Source organism: Mobula birostris, chromosome 1 (assembly GCF_030028105.1).
Source record: "Mobula birostris isolate sMobBir1 chromosome 1, sMobBir1.hap1, whole genome shotgun sequence".
NCBI classification, from domain to species: domain Eukaryota; kingdom Metazoa; phylum Chordata; class Chondrichthyes; order Myliobatiformes; family Myliobatidae; genus Mobula; species Mobula birostris.
In genome coordinates this window covers 232,537,159-232,562,552 of record NC_092370.1, presented here as the reverse complement: position 1 = coordinate 232,562,552, position 25,394 = coordinate 232,537,159, and the positions used below count along the sequence as shown (strand labels likewise).

The following is a 25,394-nucleotide window of genomic DNA, read 5'->3' as shown; positions in this document are numbered from 1 at the left end:
ATAGATACAGCATATCATTACACCAGAAGACTGAGGCAGCAGAAGGTAAAACAATAATAGAATGCAGAAAAAGGTGTTACAGTTACAGAGAAAATGCAGTGAAGTGGGTTTCCTTCGGGTGCTCCCGTTTCCTTGCACATTCCAAAGACAGTAGGTTAATTGGTCATTGGAAATTGCCCTGTGATGAGGTGAGGGTTAAGTGGGTGGGTTGCTGGGTGTTGTGGCTCATTGGGTCAGAAGGACCCGTTCCGTGCTGTGTCTGTAACTAAAAGTTCCCAACCTGGGGTCCATGAATCCCTTGGTTAATGGTGGGGATCCATGGCAAATAAAAAGGTTGGGAACCACTGCTTTAAATAATAAATACACAGATAGATGGACAGATAAATAAATAAGGTGCAAGATAACAGTAAGGAAGATTGTGAGGGAAAGACTCCACCTTATCATGCTAGTGGTAGTCTTGTAACAGCAGAATAGAAGTTACCCTTGAACCTCGTGGTGCATACTTTCAGGATTTTGTATCTTCTACCCGATGGGAGGGGTGAGAAGAGAGCATATCTCTCTTGGTTGGTCTGATCAGAGGAGATGACGAAAGGGCCTACAGGGACAAGGTTCAGCACCTGTCTATGTGGTGTGCCGACAACAATCTGGCCCTTAACACCCAGAAGACCAAGGAGATCATTGTGGACTTCAGGCATGCCAGGAGTCACACTCACGTCCCCATCTACATCAACAGAGCTGTAGTGGAGCATGTATCAAGCTTCAAATTCCTTGGTGTCCACATTTCTGAGGATCTCACCTGGTCCCTGAACTCCTCCATCCTGATCAAAAAGGCGCAACAGCACCTTTATTTCCTGTGGAGCATCAGGAAAGCTCACCTCTGTCCCAGGATACTGACGGACTTTTACTGCTGTACCATTGAGAGCATACTCACCAACTGCATCTCAGTGTGGTATGGCAATTGTCCCGTATCGGACCGCAAAGCACTCCAGCGTGTGGTGAAAACTGCCCAGCGGATTATTGACACCCAATTGCCCACCATTGAGAACATCTACCATAAACGCTGCCTGGGCAGGGCGAAAAGCATTATCAGGGATGCATCTCACCCTAACCATGGACTTTTTACTCTCCTCCCATCCGGTAAGTGCTACAGGAGCCTCCGCTCCCACACCAGCAGGCACAGGAAGAGCTTCTTCCCTGAGGCTGTGACCCTGCTGAACCTCTCATCACAGCGTTAAACAGTATTGCATCCATATTGTAGTGTCTCAGTACTTTTATATTTGTGTGTTGTAGCACATTTTTTTATTCACAGTTATTTTGTAAATAACACTATTCTTTGCATTTCTGGTCAGATGCTAAATGCATTTCATTGGCTTTGTATCTGTACTCGGCACAATGACAATAAAGTTGAATCTAATCTAATCTAATATCTGGTGGGGGATTGGATGGGGTGGAGGTCTTTGCATTAGGCTGGCTGCTTTACTGAATCAGTGAGAAATGAAGACACCGCCCATGGAGAGGAGGCTGGTTTCCGTGATGTGTGAACTGTGTCTGCAGCTCCCTGAAGTTTCTTGTGCACCCAGGCCGAGCAGTTGTCATACCAGGCCGTGATAGGTACATCCAGAGTGAATGTTTTCTACGGTGCGTTTATAAAAATTGATGTAGGTCAATGGGCACATATCTGATTTCTTTCCTGAGGAAGTAGAGGCACTGGTGCACTTTCTTGACCATTGTGTCTACGTGGTTAGATCCAGGGCAGATTATTTATTAATTGAGATACAGTGCAGAGTAGGTCCTTCCAGCCTAATTGTCACAGGACTATTTACAAAAACCAATTAACCTACCAGCCAGTACATCTTTGGACTGTGGGAGGAAACCAGAACACCCGGAGGAAACCCACGCAGTCACGGGGAGAATGTACAAACAAGCAGTGGCTGGAATTGAACCCAACACTGGTATTGTAAAGCGTGCTAACCACTACACTACTGTACTAATATTTACTCCTAGTAACTTGAAACTCTCATCCCTCTTAACCTTAGCACCATTGATATCAATAGGAGCATGTACACCACCCCTCTCCTGAACTCAGTGACCAGCTCTCGTGCTTTGCTGGCAAAAAGGTTGTCATGCCATGTCACTAAACTCTCTACAACCTTTGACACTCTTACTAATTATTTATCAACCTCCACTTTAAATATACCCAATGACCAGCCTCCACAGCTATCTGTGACGATGAATTCCACCTTGTGGCTACAACAATTTTTCTTCATCTCTGTTCTATAAGAACATCCTTCTATTCTAAGGCTGTGCGCTCTGGTCCTAGACTTCCCACTACAGGAAACATCTTCTCCACGTCCTCTCTGTCTAGGCCTTTCAATATTGAATAGGTTGAAATGAGATTTCATCTCATTTTTCTAAACTCCAGCAGGTACAGGCCTAGAGCCATCAAGCACTACCCTTTCGTTCTTGGGATCGTTTGACCTCCTTTGAACTATCTCCAATATCAGCACATCCTTCCTTAGATTGTGGTCTGACCAATGGCTTCTAATTGGGAAATAAAATTAAAGTCTTTTGCCATTGAAGGCTAATCAGTGAACCCCCTTTCTCAACAACTCCTTCTGTTGTGCCACCTAGTGGAGAGGAGGAATGGTTTTGTCTGTGGGCCTGAGAGATCTTGCACACAAGGAGTGTACTTGGCTGGAACCACTTGTATGAAGAGATGCCTTGAGCAAGTGGAGAAAATTGGCAAGAAAGAAAGAAAATTGTAGTTAAAAGAAAAAACGTAATTTTGTAAATTAGGATGGAGGCATTTTCAGTTTTTAGAAATGACATTTTTTAGCAGAAAATGTGACTCAAAATTTGAAAGAGAGCAGATGCTGGGACAGCATGCATTTGAACCGAGTTGGGTTAGCTACAGATAAATTGATAGCAGTGCTGATTAATCCTCAGAAAAATGCAGCTTGGAGATCTGTTTGCCTGCATAATAGATACTGTACATCAGATTAATTCATTATACATGGAGCTTTCTGAGATTCTCGCAGATGCACAGTGTGCCACAATATAAATGCAAATCTTCCCCCTTTATCTGTTTTGAAGCGGGAATGAAGGTTGCAGGTTTAGGGCAGATAAGTCAAATGCTTCAGGGAACACAGTGCTTCCCAGTCACTGAGACCAAAAAGAAAATATTGGTGCTCTTCAAGTGTAATCCTCTCGGATAGAATAGTGGAGATTTCAGGATTAAGAAAATATTCCCTCCCTAAACCTCTTCTCTTCATTTCTCTCCCTAAATTAGAGTTTGTGCTTTATGCAGAGCTGTCCAATGAAAATTGAATTGATAAAGCAACTTGCATTTTACATACACTTAGTGTAAGGCAGAAAAGGCTCGATGGCACGGTAATGTAAAACACTTCACAGTTGGAGTGATCAGGATTTAACTCCTGTCGCTCCCCATACCGAGTCTGAATGTTCTCCCTGTCACCATGTGGGTTTCCTTCGAGTGCTTCTGCTCCCCCCACATTCCAAAAGACGGACACGTTAGTAAGTGGTGGGTATGCTTTGTTCGAGCTGACACTTGCGGTCTGCCCTGGCACATGCTTGGACTGTGTTGGTCGTTGATGCAAATGCCGTGTGTTACTGTATGTGTTTATGCAGATGTGAGAAATACAGCTAATCTTTAAGATTCAAGATCAAGATTGTTTAATGTCATTTCCAGTACACAAGTATAAAGGAGAACAAAATAATTGGTATCCCAGATCTGATGCAGCACAAAAAAACACAATAAAGATAAAGAACACAAAAATAAAAAAAACACAGTAAATATAAATACATAAGATAGCTTACAGTACTGTGCAAAAGTCTTAGGCACATATATATAGCTAGGGTGCCTAAGACTTTTGCACAGTACTGTAGTAATTTTATGTATTGCACTGTACTGCAGCCACAAAAAAAACTGTGGTAAGAAGGTATGTGAAACCACGGGGGGGTGGGGGGAGAGGACCTACAAAGGAGTAGAGATAACCCAGGAAATTATAGACCAGTGAGCCATACTTCAGTGGTGGGCAAGTTGTTGGAGAAGATCCTGAGAGGCAGGATTTATGAGCATTTGGAGAGACATAATCTGATTAGGGATAGTCAGCATGGCTTTGTCAAGGGCAGGTCATGACAAACCTGACTGAATTCTTTGAGGATGTAATAAAACACATTGATGAAGATAGAGCAGTGGATGTACCGTATATAGATTTCAGTGAGACATTTGATAAGGTTCCCCATGTCAGGCTCATTCAGAAAGTAATGAGGCATGGGATCCAAGCAGACCTTGCTTTGTGGATCCAGAACTGGTTTGACCACAGAAGGCAAAGGGTGGTTGTAAATGGTTCGTATTCTGTCTGGAGGACGGTGACCAGTTATGTTCAGCAGGGATCTGTTCTGGGACCCTGTGCTCTTTATGATCGTTATAAATGACCTGGATGAGGAAGTGGAGGGATGGGTTAGTAAATTTGCTGATGACACCGAAGTTGGAGGGTGTTGTGGATAGTCTGGAGGGTTGTCAGAGGTTACAATGGGACATTGATAGGATGCAGAACTGGGCTGAGAAGTGGCAGGTGGAGTTCAGTCCAGATAAATGTGAAGTGGTTCATTTCAGTAGGTCAAATTTGAAGACAGAATACGATATTAATGGTAGGAGTCTTGGCAGTTTGAAGGATCAGTGAGATCTTGGGGTCCATGTCCATAGGACACTCAAAGCTGCTGTGCAGGTTGACAGTGTTGTTAAGAAGGCGTATGGTGTGTTGGCCTTCATCATCGGTGAGATTGAGTTCAAGGGCTGTGAGGTAATATTACAGCTATATAAGACCTTGGTCAGACCCCACTTGGAGAACTGTGTTCAATTCTGGTCACCTCATTCCAGGAAGGATACAATAGAAAGGGTGCAGAGGAGATTTACAAGGATGTTGCTTGGATTGAGGAGCATGCCTTACAAGAATAGGCTGAGTGAACTTGGCCTTTTCTCCTGGGAGTGACGAAGGATGAGAGGTGACCTGATAGAGGTGTATAAGAGGATGACAGACATTGATCATGTGGATAGTCAGAGGCTTTTTCCCAGGGCTGAAATGGCTAACATGAGAGGGCACAGTTTAGAGGTGCTTGGAAGTAGGTACAGAGGAGATGTCAGAGGTAAGTTTTTCACACAGAGAGGTGGGTGTGTGGAATGCACTGCCAGTGATGGTGGTAGAGGCAGATACAATAGGGTCTTTTAAGAGATTCTTAGATAGGTACCTGGAGCTTAGAAAAATAGAGGACTATGTGATAGGGAAATTCTAGTTAGCTTCTAGAGTAGGTTACATAGTCAGCACAACATTGTGGGCCGAATGGCCTGTAATGTGCCGTAGATATTCTATGCTCTATGTTATATGTTCTATGTCCTCATTGACATGGTCAAACCGTCGTTCAGGGACCTCAAAAGGTGCCAGTGGTGCCTGGACATGGCGGTAAATCTTTCCCCACTGGCACTCCACACAGGCTGCAGTCCAATCACGCACGCCCTTTCTGAAGCCATACCAAACAAACTTCAGTGCAACCAGTTTCTGTGCGGCTTTTCAGCCCGTATGCAAGAGGCCAGGTATGGAGTCGAAAACAGTTCATCTGCAGTTTGCGGGCACATTGAGGTGAGGGTGACCAGTTGAGACATTGCACTGGAGCAAGACACCAATTCCTGGAATTTAATGTCAACCAAACACAGGCTCATGACTGTTGTCCAGTAAGCCTGGACCTCTGGGTCATTAACTTAGTTGGTCGCCATGCCAGCATAGTCAGCCCCTATGTGTAGGGCCTCAATGACTGGCCGTGAGAGGCAGTCAGCCACAGAATTATTTCTACCCTTGATATGTTGTATATCCGTTGTGAACTCAGATATCTAGACCAGAGGGAGCATGCGGTCAGCAGCTCACGAAATGAAGCGGTGGTAGAAACTCATCATGCCAAAAAACTCCTGTAGTTTTTTCAGTAGTGAAATCCATAATAGCTGCCACCTTTGATGGGAGGGGTTTCGCACCTTCAGTGGAGGTACAATGGTCGAGAAAATCAGTGGTTGACAACCCAAACTGTCATTTAGCAGGGTTAATAATTGGATACATGTTCAGATTTGGATGCATTGGGGACAAATATGTCATCTGGGTAAACAAAGAGAAAGTCTTAAATGTTTTAATACAGAGTCCATCAGCTGCTAGAAAGTCTGTTTTACATTTTTCAGTCCAAGTGGTGCGCGCAGAACCTCTAAAAGGCCAAATGGTATTATCACAGCTGTTTTAGGAATGGCCTTCAAGCACACAGGCACCTGACCATAGCCCCTAACTAGACTGACTTTGGAAAAAATTAACTTTCTGGATAAATGTGCCAAAAAGTCTGGGATGTGTGGGACCTGATAACAATCGGGAGTGGTGGCTGACACCATTGAACTTAGGGACCCTATGGAGGGGTGAATCCTAGGGACCATTTGGCCAGCGTACAATGCTGAGTCTTTCCACCTTGGCAAACTCAGCCTTCGCTGTTGTCAGCTTTTCTGGGTCCATTCTAAGCCGTGGGCATGGCCTGGCGGGCTGTTGTGGGAATGTGGTGTTCAACTCCATGTTTTGTGACTGTAGTGGAGAATGTGGGCTTGGTGGGGTTTGGGAATTCACCCAGCAGTTGAGTAAACTCACATGTGTTGGTGCATACGCTTGATAGATTCACTGTGGGGAACTTAGTGGGGGAGCAGAGTAACGACCCAAAGTTCTCGACATCCACAAGCTGGCAGTTCTTAAGATCAACTAAAATTCCTTAGTTACACAAGAAATCTGCACCGAGCAGAGGTCTAGCCACTTTAGCCAGAACGAAGTCCTATGTGTAATGTCGTTCACTGAAGCAGAGTGTCACCCCTCGTGTCCCGTAAGTCTGGATCCTGCTGCTGTTGAAGGCCTCCAGTGAGGCTTTGTCACTCTTTGCCTTCTCATCAATAGGCAATGCTGACAGTACACTCACTCAAGCACCCATGTCACACAGGAAGCGTCGTCCTGAAAGGACATTGGTGATGAACAGTAACTAACCCTGGCAGCTGAAACCCACGGTGTTCACAGATCTCTGATGTCCCGATGCGCTGGCACTGTTGAAGCTGTGAGGCAGTCGGCACTTCCTAGCGATTGTGGTAAAAGCACAGGCCCAGCTACGTCTTTTTCGCAGCGGAAGGCATCCTTATGTTGGGAACCTTGCTGATTGGGCTTATTGAGATAGTGAAGGAAGAGGAATGATGCAGCACTGCCTGTCTGAGTGGAGACTATCAGCCATTTGAACAAAGTCTGTATAGACCATCATGGGGGGCATTAGCGAGGGTTACACGATCTGGTTCAGGATCAAGCATTTGCTGTAGGAAGAGTTCTTTAAAAATAAATCAAGAGTTAAAATTGGCATGTCGCAAAGGTAATGCTACAGTTGTTATGGGGGTTTTCAACTTGAAGGTAGACTGGAGGAATCAGGTTGGTACTGGACCCCAAGAAAGGGAGTTTGTGGAGTCCCTCCGAGATGGATTCTTAGAACAGCTTGTACTGGAGCCTACCAGAGAGAACGCAATTCTATATTTAGTGTTGTGCAATGAACCGGATTTGATCAGGGACCACGAGGTAAAGGAGCCATTAGGAGGTAGTGACCGTAATATGATAAGTTTTAATCTACAATTTGAGAGGGAGAAGGGAAACTCAGAAGTGTCAATATTACAGTTGAACAAAGGGAACTATGGTGCTATGAGGGAGGAGCTGGCCAAAGTTCAATGGAACAATACCCTAGCAGAGATGACAGAGGAACAGCAATGGCAAGTGTTTCTGGGAATAATGCGGAAGGTGCAGGATCAGTTCATTCCAAACAGGAAGAAAGATCCTAAGGGGAGTAAGGGGAGGCCGTGGCTGACAAGGGAAGTAGAAGAGAAGAAGTATAACATAGCAAAGACGAGTGGGAAGCCGGAGGATTGGGAAACTTTTAAAGAACAACAGAAGGTAACTAAAAAGGCAATGTTCTATAGATTCAGGATCAGTTCCTGTGGATTGGAGGGTGGCTAATGTTGTCCCTGTCTTCAAGAAGGGAGGAAAGAGAGAAAACAAGGAGTGATAGACCGGTTAGCCTGACGTCGGTGGTGGGAAAGATGCTGGAGTCAATTATAAAAGATGAAATTATGACACATCTGGATAGCAGTAACAGGATTGGTCCGAGTCAGCATGGATTTACGAAGGGGAAATCGTGCTTGACTAATCTTCTGGAATTTTTTGAGGATTAACTATGAAAATGGACAAGGGAGAGCCAGTGGATGTAGTGTACCTGGACTTTCAGAAAGTCTTTGATAAAGTCCCACATAGGAGATTAGTGGGCAAAATTAGGGCACATGGTATTGGAGGCAGAGTACTGACATGGATTGAAAATTGGCTGGCTGACAGAAAACAAAGAGTAGCGATTAACGGGTCCCTTTCGGAATGGCAGGCAGTGACCAGTGGGGTACCGCAGGGTTCAGTGCTGGGACCGCAGCTGTTTACAATATATATTAATGATTTAGATGAGGAAATTAAAAGTAATATTAGCAAATTTGCCGATGACACAAAGCCGGGTGGCAGTGTGAAATGTGAGGAGGATGTTATGAGAATGCAGGGTGACTTGGACAGGCTGGGTGAGTGGGCAGATGCATGGCAGATGCAGTTTAATGTGGATAAATGTGAGGTTATCCACTTTGGTGGTAAGAACGGGAAGGCAGGTTATTATCTAAATGGAGTCAAGTTAGGAAAAGGGGAAGCACAATGAGATCTAGGTGTTCTTGTACATCAGTCACTGAAAGCAATCATGCAAGTACAGCAGGCAGTGAAGAAAACTAATAGCATGTTGGCCTTCATGACAAGGGGAATTGAGTATAAGAGCAAAGAGGTCCTTCTGTAGCTGTACAGGGCCCTGGTGAGACCACACCTGGAGTACTGTGTGCAGTTTTGGCCTCCAAATATGAGGAAGGACATTCTTGCTATTGAGGGAGTGCAGCGTAGGTTCACAAGGTTAATTCCCGGTTTGATGGGACTGTCATATGTTGAAAGATTGGAGCGACTGGGCTTGTATACTCTGGTATTTACAAGGCTGAGGGGATCTTATTGAAACATATAAGATTATTAAGGGATTGGACACGCTGGAGGCAGGAAGCATGTTCCCGCTGATGGGTGAGTCCAGAACCAGGAGCCACAGTTTAAGAATAAGGAGTAAGCCATTTAGAACGGAGTTGAGGAAAACCTTTTTCACCCAGAGAGTGGTGGATATATGGCATGCTCTGCCCCAGAAGGCTGTGGAGGCCAAGTCTCTGGATGCTTTCAAGAAAGAGATGGATAGACCTCTTAAAGATAGTGGAATCAAAGGTTATGGGGATAAGGCAGGAACTGGATACTGATTGTGGATGATCAGCCATGATCACAGTGAATGGCGGTGCTGGCTCGAAGGGCCGAATGGCCTACTCCCGCACCTATTGTCTATTCTAAAACAAGGATGGTAATTTTCCAGGGGAGACAGCATGCGGTCCATTAGAATTTGGTATTGTCGGTGCTGATTTCTCACGGAGTGAACTGGGCCTCGGCTTGTATGAACCAAGCAACTGCATTTTGCTTCCAGAACTCCAGTAGTTTGAAAGCGACTGCGTTGACCGACATGTTCAAGAACTCCGGATTGGCCTAGGGCATTGGGGTCACCAATGCAGGATTTTGCAAATGAAATGAAGTGAGGCATTTTATGTTTAATGAAACCCATTTTGTTGAACTCCAAAATCTACACACAAAAGCGCGCTAAGACGCAAATTTTTTTGTGTTTGCCTCCCTCATAGCACTCCATTTTTTCTTTCATCCATATGTCTATCTAAGTGTCTCTTAAATGTTATTAACAGCTGCCTCAACCACCATCCTCAGCAGTGCATTCTGTTCATTTACCACTCTCTTTGTAAAAAAAAACTACCCCTGACATCCCTCCTATACCTTCCTCCAATCATTTCCTCCAATCTCTCTTGTATTGGCCATTGCTATGCTGAGAAAAAGTCCCTGGTGGTCCACTCTCACTCTATATCTGCCATTTGTCATCTTATACACCTTTATCAAGTAATCTCTTATCCTCCTTCACTCCAAAGACTAAAGCCCTAGTTTGCTCCACCTTTCCTTATAAGACATGCTCTCTAATCCAGGCAGCATCCTGGTAAATCTTCTCTGTAGCCTCTCTAAAGCTTCCACATTCTTCCTATAATGAGGTGACCAGAAATGAACACAATACTCCAAGAGTGGTCTAATCAGTATTTTATAGAGCTGCAACATTAGCTTGTGGCTCTTGATCCAAATTCCCTGACTAATGAAGCCCAGTACACCAGATGCCTTCTTAACCACCCTAACAACTTGTGTGGCAACTTTAAGAGGTATATGGATGTGAACCTTAAGATCTCTTTGTTCCTCCACATTTCTAAGAATCCTGCCATTAACCCTGTACTCTGCCTTAAAGTTTGACCTTCCAAGGTGTATCACTTCGTGCTTTCTCATATTGAACTCCATCTGCCACTTCTCAGCCCACCTCTGTATCCTATCAATGGCATGTTGTTACCTTTGACAACCTTCTCCATTATCCACAACACCACCACTTTCCACTATCCAGTATCTGAAGAAATTTGCTTTCGGACAACCCTGGTTTTGTTGGCTACAGTTATGCATAAGAGTGGTTTCAGAAGTGTTGGGGACTTGGGTTTTGCAACTATCATTATTGATAGATTGGTGATCCCAGTGTCTAGTGGCAGGGATGGGTGGTTGAAGGTAGGAGGTTGTGTAATGGTGGTTTGCTATTGTCACATGTACTGAGATAGAATGAAAATCTTTTGCTTGCATGCCATCCAGACAGATCATTCCATACATCGAGATAGTAGAAAAGACCGTAAGACATAGAGGAAGAATTAGACCATTTGGAAACATCCAGTCTGTTCTGCCATACTATCATGGCTGATGTATTCTCCCTATCAACCCTGTTCTCCTGCCTTTTCCCCGTAACCTTTGATGCCCATACTAATCAAGAATCTATCAACCTCCACTTTAAATCCATTAACTTGGTCTCCACAACTGTCTGTGGCAATGAATTCCATAGATTCACCATCCTCTGACTAAGGAAATTCCTCCTCATCTCTGTTCTAAAGGGACATCCTTGTATTTTGAGGCTGTGCCCTCTGATCCTAGATGCCACCACTATAGGAAACATCCTCTCCATGTCCACTCTATCAAGGCCTTTCAATATTCGATATGTTTCAATGAGATTCCCCACCCATTCTTCTAAACTTCAGTGGGTACAGGCTCAGAGTCATCAAATGCACAAGCTACTTCAAGTTTCTAAATTAAATTATATTCACTGTCGACTTTATTGTACTCACGTACTTTATTATATACATGAGTATATGTTTGTGAGCTTCTGCTTCTGTAGCCCATCCGCTCAAGGTTCAAAGAGTTTTATGTTCAGAGATGCTCTTCGGCACACCACTGTTATAACGCGTGGTTATTTGAGTTACTGTCACCTTCCTGTCAGCTTGAAACAGTCTGGCTTTTCTCCTTGACCTCTCTCATTAACAAGGTGTTTTTGGCCAAAGAACTGCTGCTCAGTGGATTTTTTTCTTGTTTTACACTCCATTCTCTGTAAACTCTAGAGAATGTTGTGCATGAAAATCCTAGGAGATCAGCAGTTTATGAGATACGCAAACCACCCCATCTGGCACCAACAGTCTTTCCACGATCACATCTCTTCTCCATTCTGATGTTTGGTCAATCTGAGCAGTTGAACTTCTTCACTATGTTTGTGTGGTTTTATGCATTGATTTGCTGCCTCATGATTGGCTGATGAGATATTTGCATTAAAGAGCGGAGTACAGGAGGTACCTAATAAAGTGGCTACTGGGTGTATAATCCCACCTTTTATCCATGTTGTATTTGCTTACCTAAAACTATTTCAAATTCCTAAGTTAGATAGAATTCAGCAACCCCATTTTAAATCAAACAGTTAACGATGGATAGTGCTCTTCCTTTTGTTGCTTCGGGTGACTTAATGCTAATGGACCTGGTTTGTTTTTTGACACATGAAATATGATTCTCGGTTATTGCGGCATGGCTCCCACTTTCCTGAGCTTATCTTTTTCATGTGCTGCGCTTCTGACAGAGAAAGCTCTGTATCACAAGCTGTGCGAGTATGTTCAGTACCCTCAGGGCTTAGCAGAACGCAGTTACAAGAACTTTGGAAAATTCATTTTCCCCACTAAAATGAGAAAAAAAAAGGATATTCACAACTGAGCAATGACCCACTCCCGCCTGTGAGGGATGAATTTCAAACATCACATTCATATTCATTGCCCAGAATTGATAAGAGTTGAGGAGAACATTTTTTTCTGGGGATGACTTGAAGTTTTAATTTCCTTTTTTATATTGCAATATCGTGAATATAATATTTAACTAGAAGTCTTTATTTTAATAAAATGACTTTATGTTCTTCATACAAGGGCATATTTTATGGCCTTTTCTATAATCCTAATAATTCTAATTGGAGTCAAACCACCAGGCAACATGGATTCAATATTTTGTTAAGCTGAACTCAATAACCCATGTCACATTCACCTGAAGTTCCTCTGTCTGGTTACCCGGTTTTCACACAACTGGATCAGTATGTGTGTTGGAATTAGACAGGCGGAACTTCACTCATATCCCTGGAGCATCAAGCCGGCACAATATATTCATATCTCCGTGCTTCCATCTGTTGCTGTGCCTCTCTTAAGATTTTTCCTGCTCAACAATCATTTGGCACTTGAGCTGGGCGCGCGAACATGCAGTTTTTTCTCCTTGTTTTTGAAAGGGGGGCAGGATGCAGGGTTAATGGTCCCTCAAAGCTGTCGTGCTAGTTGATAGGGTGCTTAAGAAGTGTATGGTGTGTGGACCTTCATTAGTCGGGTGATTGAATTCAGGAGCCGTGAGGTAATTTTGCAGCTCTATAAAACTCTGGTCAGACCACACTTGGAGTATTGTGTTTATTTCTGGTCACCTCATTATAGGAAAGATATAGAAGCTTTAGAGAGGGTGCAAAGAAGATTTATCAAGATGCTGCATGGATGAGAGAGCATGTCTTATGAGGATAAATTAAGCGAGCTAGGCCTTTTCTCTTTGGAGCAAAGGAGGATGAGAGATGACTTGATAGAGGTAAACAGGATGATAAGAGGCATAGATCAATAGGATAGCTAGAGACATTTTCCCAGGGCAGAAATGGCATAGTTTTAATGATGTACTCTGCAGTAATTAAATATTGTAACTTGACCACAAGGCATGATAGGATAGAGTCCTAGAAAAGTACAGCCCTGAAACAAGCCCTTTGGCCCATCTAGTCCATGTCAAACCATTCCAACTACCTACTCCCATTGGCCTGCACTTGGAAAATAGACCTACATACCCCTACCATCCGTGTACCCATCCAAACTTTGGTTGAAATCGAGCTTGCATCCACCACTTGTGCTGACAGCTCGTTCCTCACTCTCACCACCTTCTGAGTGAAGCTTGATTTTAAGGGATCGGAAGAAAGTGTGGGTGGGAGGGGAGGATGTCAGAGGTAGCTTTTTACACTGAGAGCGGTGGTGTGTGGAATGTGCTGCCAGGGGTGGTGGTACAGGCAGATACATTAGTGACATTTAAGAGACTCTTAGATAGGCACATGGATGATAGAAAAATGGAGGGCTATGTGGGAAGAAAGAGTTAGATTGATCTTTTAGAATAGGTTAAAAGGTCGGGATAATATTGTAGGCCGAAGGGCTGGTGCTGTGTTCTAGTGTTCTATGTTCTAGATTGTACTTATTACACCTTCCAAATTGTCCTGACTGCCCAGTTTTCCCTTTATCTCTAAGTAATGCAAAGATGAAGTGGCAGGAACTACTGGTATCTACACAGTGAGTAGGAACAAGCGTAGTTAGATGTCCAAATCAGGATGAGTTGTAATTTGGAGAGAACCCTACCTCAGAGGTGGTCGCAAGTCTACAACCAGCCCTTGCACTATCATGGATTGGTTTCTATTATCACTTTGCTTTTTCTACGCTTAAGGCCTTGCTCTTGTGTCTCTTTTTCCACTGTATGATTTTATGTACAATTTATTTTTCATATTTGGTATGTTCTTTATTCCGATGCACCTGTATTGCTGCTACAAACAATCTTGTGAGGAGTCATTATTTCCTTAGCATCCCCCAGGTTTCCACATTTCATATCTTATAATTCAACCCAGCTTTCGGCTCTCTATTCTACTACCTCAGTTTTCAAGGCAATAAACCATAAGACCATAAGATATAGGAGCAGAAGTATGCCATTCGGCCCATCGAGTCTGCTCCACCATTCAGTCATGGGCTGATCCAATTCTTCCAGTCATCCCCACTCCCCTGCTTTCACCCCATACCCTTTGATTCCCTGGCTAATTAAAAACCCATCTATCTCTGCCTTAAATACATCCAATGACTTGGCTTCCACAGCCACTCGTGGAAACAAATTCCACAGATTTACCACCCTCTGACTAAAGTAATTTCTCCACATCCCAGTTCTAAAAGAACATCCTTCAATCCTGAAGTCGTGCCCTCTTGTCCTGGAATCCCCTACCATGTGAAATAACTTTGCCATATCTAATCTGTTCAGGCCTTTTAACATTCAGAATGTTTCTATGAGATCCCCCCTCATTCTCCTGAACTCCAGGGTATACAACCCGAGAGCTGTCAGACGTTCCTCATTCAGTAACCCTTTCATTCCTGGAATCATTCTCGTGAAAATTCTCTGAACCCTCTCCAATGTCAGTATATCCTTTCTAAAATAAGGAGCCCAAAACTGCAATACTCCAAGTGTGGTCTCCCGAGTGCCTTATAGAGCCTCAACATCACACCCCTCCTTTTATATTCTATACCTCTAGCAATGAATGCCAGCATTGCATTCACTTTCTGCACCACCGATTCAACCTGGAGGTCAACCTGTAGGGTATCTTGCATAAGGACTCCCAAGTCCCTTTGCATTTCTGCATTTTGAATTCTCTCCCCATCTAAATAATAGTCTGCCCATTTATTTCTTCCACCAAAGTGCATGACCATACACTTTCCAACATTGTATTTCATTTGCCACTTGTTTGCCCATTCCCCTAAACTAAGTCTCTTTGCACGCTGTCTCTTTCCTCAACAATTAATATTTCTGCAGAAGATGTTCTAATCCAAATGTTCCTGTGTTAACTGATGCATCACGAACTGCCAACACAACTGCTGATAATTTTGTACTCCCGAAACTCTCTCTTTTGTACTGAGGAGTGTGGTAGAACAAAGGGACCTAGGAATACAGGTTCATATTTCATAGAAAGTGGCATCACAGGGAGGTAGAGTCGTTCAGAAAGCTTTAGGCACATTGGTCTTTATAAATCAAAGTATTGAGTAAGGGAGATGGGATGTTATGTTGAAATTGTATAAGACATTTGTGAGGCCTAATTTGGAATATTGTGTGCAGTTTTGGTTACCTAGCTACAGAAAAAAATGTAGGCAAGGTTGAAAGAGTACAGAGAAAATCTACAAGGATGTTGCTGGGTTTGGAGAATCTCAGTTATAAGGAAAGATTGAATAGGTTGGGACTTTATACCTTGGAATGTAGAAGATTGAGAGGAGATTTGATGGAGGAGTACAAAATTATGTTGGGTATAGATAGGATAAATGCAAGCAGGCTTTTTCCTCTTAGGTTGAGTGGGACTACAACCAGAGGTCCTAGGTTAAGGGTGAAAGGTGAAAAGTTTAAGGGGAAACTTCTTCACTCAGAAGGCGGTGAGAATGTGGAATGAGCTGCCAGCACAAGTAGTGGATGTGAGTTCGATTTCATCATTTAAGAGAGGTTTGGATAGGTACATGGATGGTAGGAGTATGTAGGTCTATCTTCCCAGTTCAGGTCGATGGGAATAGGCAATTGGAATGGTTTGATATGGACTAGATGGGCCAAAGGGCCTGTTTCAGTGCAGTACTTTTCTAGGACTCGATCCTATCATGCTTTGTGGTCAAGTTACAATATTTAATTACTGCAGAGTACATCATTAAAGCTATGATTTAAACAATTAGTATCACACATATTCAATGTATTCTTAACAAGCCTAGTTAATGTAGATTAGGTGGTGGCCGTTGTTTATGGTTTGTGTGTCCCCAAGGCACACTTTCCTCATGCTCGCTTTACCAAACTATATCTGAGAAATGCAAATTGAAGATTAAAGATTTAAAGATGAGTTTTATTTGTCACAGAGACATGAAAACATACAGGGGAAATGCATTGTTTGCATCAAATCAAATCAGGTTTGTGCAGAGCAGTCTGCAAGTGTGCGCATGCTTCCTGCAGCAACTTGGTATATCCACAGCTCATTAACTCTAACCATACCGATTTAGAATGTGGGAGGAAACCGGAACACCCAGAACAAACACATGTGATAAGAGCGATGGACAGAACGTACAGCTAGTGCCATTTTCCCAGGGTGGCAGTGCCTAATATAAGAGGACATTTTTATGAGCTGATTAGAGGGAAGTATGGGGGGGTGTGATTTTAGATACAAGAGGTTCTGCAGGTGCTGGAAACCCAAAGCAACACAGACTGAATATTGGAGTAACTCAGCTGATCAGGAAGCATCTATTGAGATTTTCCATTTGAGGACGGGATATTTCATCAAGATCAATGGGTGGACGTTAGAAGTAGGGTTTCAAACAGACTGGGAGGTGATGGGACGTGCTGCCAGGGGTTGTGGGAGAGGCAAGTATATTAGGGACACTAAAGAGACTCTTAGATAGGCACATGGATGAAAGAGAAGTGGAGGGCTGAATGGGAGGGAAAGGTCAGATAGATTTTGAAGTAGGTTAAAAGTTTGGCACACACTGTGGGCTGAAGGGCTTGTACAGTGCTGTGCATAAGAACATAAGAAATAGGAGCAGGAGTAGGACATATGGCCTGTTGAGCTTGCTCTGCCAGTCAATAAGATCATTTACTGTTCTATGTTCTATAATTCCGCGGTGTGGAGTTTATATATGTGACTACATACATGAGTTTCCCTTGGGTTCTCCAGTTCCTCCTGTATTATAACAACCTGCCTGTGGTCAGACGGATCGGCCACTGTAAGTTACCTCAAGTGTCATCTCTGAGGATTGTCTATGAGGATAATCAAGTTTGCAGATGACACCACGGTGGTTGGCCTGACAGAGGGGATGACTAGACGGCCTACAGGGACAAGGTCCAGCACTTGGCCGCGTGGTGTGCCGACAACAACCTGGCCCTTAACACCCAGAAGACCAAGGAGATCATTGTGGACTTCAGGCATGCTAGGAGCTACACTCACGTCCCCATCTACATCAACGGAGCTGTAGAGCAGCATGTACCAAGCTTCAAATTCCTTGGTGTCCACATTTCCGAAGATCTCACCTGGTCCCTGAACTCCTCCATCCTGATCAAAAAGGCGCAACAGCACCTTTATTTCCTGTGGAGCATCAGGAAAGCTCACCTCTGTCCCAGGATACTGACGGACTTTTACTGCTGTACCATTGAGAGCATACTCACCAACTGCATCTCAGTGTGGTATGGCAATTGTCCCGTATCAGACCGCAAAGCACTCCAGCGTGTGGTGAAAACTGCCCAGCGGATTATCGGCACCCAATTGCCCACCATTGAGAACATCTACCATAAACGCTGCCTGGGCAGGTCGAAAAGCATTATCAAGGATGCATCTCACCCTAACCATGGACTTTTTACTCTCCTCCCATCCGGTAGGCACTACAGGAGCCTCCGCTCCTGCACTAGCAGGCACAGGGAGAGCTTCTTCCCTGAGGCTGTGACCCTGCTGAACCTCTCATCACAGCGCTAAGCAGTATTGCATCCATATTGTAGTGTCTCAGTACTTTTATATTTGTGTGCTGTAGCACTTTTTATTCGCAGTTATTTTGTAAATAACAATATTCTTTGCATTTCTGGTTTGATGCTAACTGCATTTCATTGGCTTTGTATCTGTACTCGGCACAATGACAATAAAGTTAAATCTAATCTAATCTAATTGTCTCCTTGTCATGGTGGAGAGGTTTGTGAGTTCCTGAGAGCAATATATACTTTGATAATGAATTTACTTTGAAATTTGAACATTATTTAGTGAAAGTTTGAGGGGACTTGGTGTGGGACTGGGGATGGTATATGGCATATCCTTTTCAGTAGCCCAGAATGCGGTGGAAATTAGTAGTTGTTGTTTGTATATCAATGCGAAGTCTACAGAAACTTTCAGCCTCACAAGGCCAGTGTCTTTTTACACGTCCTTATACTCAGCTACATTGCCCTCTTGAGCAACAGCAAACCAGCAGAGCCTGCTTGTGACTTGACATTCCATTTATAAGTTCTTATTAAATGTATTATTATATTGATTATTGTAATTAATTGCATATTTTATATATTTAATGCACTGTTGCTGCAAAGAACAAATTTTACGACACACAGTATGTCAGGGATGGTAAACCTGATTCTGATCTTGGCAGATCACCCAGCTGTTTGCCAGCTTTGATGAAACCCCCCTTGGTGCTGCGTCCTGGGCCCAGGTCCATAAAGCAGTTCTACACGATGGAAGGACGGTGGCGCTTAAAGTCCAGCATCCCAAAGTGCAGAGCCAGTGTGCCAAGGATGTTGTTCTGATGGAGGTAAATTTGATTAAGTCTTCAGAAGTAAAGAGCATGACACTTAGAGAATTGGGTAACTGATGATTAGGATAATCACTACTTGCCTTGTTTTTGCAGAGTAATTGTAAGAAATTCAAGCTCTCACACAGCAATACTTCCTCATGCAAAGTAACCATGTATTAAGATTCACATAAGAGTCGCATAGAGTTACGTGCAAGCTACAGACCTTAAGACAAAGGAGTATAAACACCTTTACTAATCAAGAACCTCTGCTTTAAACATACCCAGTGAATTGGTCTCCACAGCCATCTGCAGCAATGAACTCGGCAGGTTCACAACCCTCTGGCTAAAGAAATTCTTCCTGATCTCTGTTCTAATGGGACGTCCTTCTATTGTGAAGCTGGTTCTAGACTCCCTCACTATAGATCAACATGTTCTCCAAATATTCAATATTTGATAGGTTTCAATGAGATCCCGCCCCCCCACCCCATTCCTCTAAACTCCAGTAAGTACAGGCCCTGAGCCATCAAATGCTCCTCATAAGTTAACCCTTTAATTTCTGGGACTATTCTCATGAATCTCCTGTAGACCATCTCCAATGCCGCACTTGCTTTCTTAGATAAGGGGCTGAAGTCTGATCACAAAACTCCAATGGGGGCTGACCAAAGCCTTATAAAGCCTTCGCATTACATTCTTCCTTTTATATTCTTGTCCTTTTAGAATATAGGTTGGTGTCAATTGTTAAAAACTAATCTTATTTATTTATTTATCGATCCATCCATCCATGTGCAGTGTGGAATAAGCCCTTCCGGTCCCTTGAGCAATGCCTCCCAGCAATCCTCTAATTTAATCTCAGCCTAATCATGGGACAATTTACAACGACCAATTAACCTACTAACCGGTACGCCTTTAGACTGTGGGAGGAAACCGGAGTACCCAGAGGTAACCTATGTGGTCATGGGGAGAACGTAGAAACTCCTTACAGACAGTGGTGGGAAATCAACCCAGATTGCCTGCACTGGAAAGCATTGTGCTAACCATGACACTACTGTGTTGCCCCTCTCAAAACGAATGCTAACATTGCAATTGCCTTCCTTACCACCGACTCAACCTGCAAGTTAGCCTTTATGGAACCCTGCACGAGGACTCTCAAGTCCTTTTGCACCTCTGATTTCTGAATTTTCTGAAAATAGTCTATGCCTTTATTCCTTCTATCAAAGTGCATGATCTATTGCTTTCCTGCACTGTATTCAGTCTGCCACTTCTTGGCCCATTCTCCTAATCTGTCCAAGTCCTTTTGCAGACTTGTAAACACAAAATACTCTGCAGATGCTGGGGTCAAAGCAACACTCACAACATGCTGGAGGAACTCAGCAGGTCGGGCAGCATCCGTGGAAACGATCAGTCAACGTTTCGGGCCGGAACCTGAATACTGACAAAGGGTTCTGGCCCGAATCGTTGACTGTTCATTTCCACGGATGCTACCCGGCCTGCTGAGTTCCTCCAGTGTGTTGTGAGTGTTGCTTTTGCAGACTCTCTGCGTCCTCAACACTATCAGTATAGAATCAGTGCAACACACACAAAATGCTGGAGGAACTCAGTGGCCAGGCAGCATCTATGGAAATGAGTACAGTGGACGTTTCGGGCAGGACTGGAGAAAAGATGAGGAATCAAAGTCGGAGGATGGGGGAGCGGAGGGAGAAGCACAAGGTGATGGGTGAAACCTGGGTGCGGGGGAGGTGGGAGTAAAGAGCTGGGAAGTTGATTGGTGAAAAAGATACAGGGCTGGAGAAGGGGGAATCGGATAGGAGAAGACAGAAGGCCATGGAAGAAAGAAAAAGGGGGGGGAAGGAGCACCCGAGGAATGTGATAGGCAGGCAAGGAGATATGGTGAGAGCGGGAAATGGGAATGGAGAATGGTGAAGGGGGGAAGGGCATTACTGGAAGTTCGAGAAATCAATGTTCATGCCATCAGGTTGGAGGCTACCCAGATGGAATATAAGGTGTTGTTTCTCCAACCTGAGTGTGGCCTCATTGAGGCAGTAGAGGAGGCCATGGACTGACATGTCGGAATGGGAAGTGGAATTAAAATGTGTGGACACTGGAAGATCCCACTTTTTTTTGAGAAACGATCTCGCAATGTACAGGAGGCCACACCGGGAGCACTGGATACAGTAGATGACCCCAGTAGACTCACAGGTGAAGTGTCACCTCACCTGGAAGGTCTGTTTGGGGCCCTGAATGGTGGTGAGGGAAGAGGTGTAGGAGCAGTTATAGCTCTTGTTCCGCTTGCAAGGATAAGTGCCAAGAGGGAGATCAGTGGGGAGGGATGAATGGATAAAGGCATTGCATAGGGAGCAATCCCTGCGGAAGGCAGAAAGTGGGCAGGAGGGAAAGATGTGCTTGGTGGTGGGATCCCACTGGAGATGGTGGAAGCTACGGAGAGTTATGTGTAGAACGTGGAGGTTGGTGGGGTGGTAGGTGAGGACGAGGAACTCTATCCCTGGTGGGGTGGCGGGTGAAGTGGTGAGGGCAGTTGAGCACGAAATGGAAGAGATGCGGTTGAGGCTAGCATTGATGGTGGAGGAAGGGAGGGTCCTTTCTTTGAAGAAGGAGGACATCTCCTTAGTTCTAGAATAAGATGGCTCATCCTGAGAGGAGATGGAGGTATTGCACCTGTTAAATACATCCTGGCCAGAAAAGAGTTGTTTACTGTAAGTCTGTTTTCCACGTCTTGGTCCATGGCCTTGCACTTTAAGTCCTTGGCCAGCTATTCCTTAAATATGCAAGGGGTTTTGCCTTTCAACAGTAGGTTCTAGACTGCCACTGCCCTCTTTGCAAACAGGTATTCCTCAAATCCCCTTTGAACTTTCTACTATCTGTAAATCTTTGCCCACTGGTTATTGAATCATTTTTTTCACAACTAGAACTTTCCAAGCCACTCTGTCTAGGTCTCTTCTTGGTAATAAATCTTCCCTCAGTAAATCTTCTCTCATCCTCCTCTGCCACAAGGAAAACGACCCTGCCTGCTCTAACCTTACATCGTTACTGAAGTTCCCAGTCTTTCGAATGATGGAGCTCTGGAGCGCAGAAACAGGCCCTTTGGCCTATCTATTCTGTGCTGGCCTGGTTTTCTGTCAAGTCCCATCTCCCTGCAACTGGGCATATAACTCTCTGATCCATATATTTATCCAAACTTCTCTGAAATGTTACCATTGAACCCACATCTCCCACTTCCGCTGGCAGCTCGATCTACCCTTGCACCCCCCTCTTGAGTGAAGAAGATCCCCCTCAGGTTCCCCTTACAAATATTGCCTTTCACCCTAAACTTAGTTCTAGTCTCACCCAACCTGGGGGGGGGCGGTGGGGGAAGGCTGCTTGCATTTACTCTATCTATAATCCTCACAGTTTTGTATACCTCTACAAAATTTCTCCTCATGTTCCTGTGCTACAGGGAATCACTTCCTCAAACTGTGAATCTCCTCTGCACTCTATTTATAGAAACATAGGAACATAGAAAACCTACAGCACAATATAGGCCCTTTAGCCCACAAAGTTGTGTCGAACATGTACTTACTTTAGAAATTACCTAGGGTTACCCATAGCCCTCTATTTTTCTGAGCTCCATGTACCTATCCAGGAGTCTCTTTAAAGACCCTATTGTATCCGTTGCTGGCAGCCCATTCCACACTCACCACTCTCTGCGTAAAAAATTTACCCCAACATCTCCTTTGTACCTACTTCCAAGCACCTTAAATCTGTGCCCTCTCGTGTTAGCCATTTCAGCCCTGAGAAAAAGCCTCTGACTATCCACACAACTAATGCTTCTCATCATCTTATACACCTCTATCAGGTCACCTCTCATCCTCTGTCGCTCCAAGGAGAAAAGGAGGAGTTCACTCAACCTATAACCATAAGGCATGCTCCCCAATCCAGGCAGCATCCTTGTAAATCTCCTCTGCACCCTTATTATAGTTTCCACATCCTTCCTGTAATGAGGTGACCAGAACTGAGCACAGTACTCCAAGTGGGGTCTGACCAGGGTCTTATATACCTGTAACATTACCTTTTGGCTCTTGAACTCAATCCCACAGTTGATGAAGGCCAATGCACCGTATGCCTTCTTAACAATAGAGGCAACCTGCGCTGCAGATTTGAGTGTCCTATGGACTTAGACCCCAAGATCCCTCTGATACTCCACGCTGCCAAGAGTCTTACTATATTCTGCCATCATATTTGACCTACCAAAATGAACCACTTCACACTTATCTGGGTTGAACTCCATCTGCCACTTCTCAGCCCAGTTTTCCATCCTATTGATGTTCTGCTGTAACCTCTGACAGCCCTCCACGCTATCCACAACACCCCCAACCTTTGTGTCATCAGCAAATTTACTAACCAATCCTTCCACTTCCTCATCTAGGTCAGTTATAAAAATCATGAAGAGATGGGGTCCCAGAACAGATCCCTGAGGCACACCACTGGTCACCGACCTCCTTGCAGTATATGACCCGGCTACAACCACTCTTTGCCTTCTGTGGGCAAGCCAATCCTGGATCCACAAAGCAACGTCCCCTTGGATCCCATGCCTCCTTATTTTCTCAATAAGCCTTGCATGGGGTACCTTATCAAATACCTTGCTGAAATCCATATACACTACATCTACTACTCTATCTTCATCAATGTGTTTAGTCACATCCTCAAAAAATTCAATCAGGCTCGTAAGGCACGACCTACCTTTGACAAAGCCATGCTGACTATTCTTAATCATATTATGCCTCTCCAAATGTTCATAAATCCTGCCTGTCAGGATCTTTTCCATTGACTTACCAACCACTGAAGTAAGACTCACTGGTCTATAATTTCCTGGGCTATTTCTACTCCCTTTCTTGAATAAGGGAACAATATCTCCAAACATCTAATCCTCTGGAACCTCTCCTGTTCCCATTGATGGGAATCTGCTCCCTCTCCTTCCACAGTAGCCTGGGATACATCTTGTCTGGTCCCGGAGACTTATCCAACTTGATGTTTTCCAAAAGTTCCAGCACATCCTCTTTCTTAATGTCTATATGCCCGAGCTTTTCAGTCCACTGTAAGTCATCCCAACAATCGCCAAGATCCTTTTCTGTAGTGAATACTGAAGCAAAGTATTCATTAAGTACCTCTGCTGTCTCCTCCGGTTCCATATCCACTTTTCCACTGTCACACTTGATTGGTTCTATTCTCACACGTCTTATCCTCTTGCTCTTCACATACTTGTGGAATGCCTTGGGGTTTTCCTTAATCCTGCTCGCCAAGGCCTTCTCATGGCCCCTTCTGGCTCTCCTAATTTCATTCTTAAACTCCTTCCTGCTAGCCTTATAATCTTCTAGATCTCTATCACTACCTAGTTTCTTGAACCTTTCGTAAGCTTTCCTTTTCTTCTTGACTAGATTTTCAATAGCCTTTGTACACCACACTTCCTGTACCCTACCATCCTTTCCCTGTCTCATTGGAACGTAGCTATGCAGAACTCCACGCAAATATCCTGAAAACATTTGCCACATTCCTGCCATACATTTCTCTCAGAACATTTGTTCCCAATTTATGCTTCCAAGTTCCTGCCTGATAGCTTCATATTTCCCCTTACTCCAATTAAACACTTTCCTAACTTGTCTGTTCCTATCCCTCTCCAATGCTATGGTGAAGGGGATAGAATTGTGATCACTATCCCCAAAACACTCTCTCACTGAGAGACCTGACATCTGACCAGGTTCATTTCCCAAAACCACATGAAGTACAGCCTCTGCTCTTATAGGCTTATCTATATATTGTGTCAGGAAACTTTCCTGAACACACCTAACAAGCTCCACTCCATCTAAACCCCTTGCTCTAGGGAGATGCCAATCAATATTTGGGAAATTAAAATCTCCCACCACGACAACCCTGTTATTATTACACCTTTCCAGAATCTGTCTCCTTATCTGCTCCTTGATGTCCCTGTTACTACTGGGTGGTCTATAAAAAACACCCGGTAGAGTTATTGACCCCCTTCTTGTTTTTAACTTCCACCCACAGAGACTCAGTAGACAATCCCTCCATGACTTCCTCCTTTTCTGCAGCCATGACGCTATCTCTGATCAGCAGTGCCTCGCCCCCACCTCTTTTGCCTTTCTCCCTGTCCTTTCTGAAACATCTAAAGCCTGGCACTCTAAGTAACCACTCCTGTCCCTGAGCCATCCAAGTCTCTGTAATGGCCATGATAGCTCCAAGTACTGACCCACGCTCTGAGCTCATCTGCTGTGTTCATGACACATCTCAAACCATCAGTCTGAGTGCATCCCTTCTCTATCACCTGCCTATCTTCCCCCTCACACTGTCTCCAAGCTTTCTCTATTTGTGAGCCATCTGCCCCTTCCACTATCTCTTCAGTTCGGTTCCCACCCCCCCAGCAATTCTAGTTTAAACTCTCCCCAGTAGCCTTAGCAAACCTCCCCACCAGGATATTGGTCCCCCTGGGAATCAAGTGCAACCCGTCCTTTTTGTACAGGTCACACCTGCCCCAAAAGAGGTCCCAATGATCCAGAAATCTGAATCCCTGCCCCCTGCTCCAATCCCTCAGCCACGCATTTATCCTCCACCTCATTCTATTTCTATACTCACTGTTGCGTGGCACAGGCAGTAATCCCGAGATTACTATCTT

General features: G+C 44.2%; 1 protein-coding gene across 6 annotated transcripts in view; it reads left to right on the top strand.

The window, feature by feature from the left end:
- Positions 1 to 25,394, top strand: part of adck1 (aarF domain containing kinase 1) — a 765,048-nt gene that overhangs the window by 310,509 nt on the left and 429,145 nt on the right. For 5 of the 6 annotated variants that reach the window (XM_072273241.1, XM_072273237.1, XM_072273238.1 and 2 more), the window contains exon 5: positions 18,575 to 18,733. The exons of the other annotated variant lie outside the window; for it this stretch is intronic. In XM_072273241.1, coding sequence (XP_072129342.1) covers positions 18,575 to 18,733 — 159 coding nt within the window. The remainder of the gene's footprint in view (positions 1 to 18,574; positions 18,734 to 25,394) is intronic. 6 annotated transcript variants of the gene reach the window in all.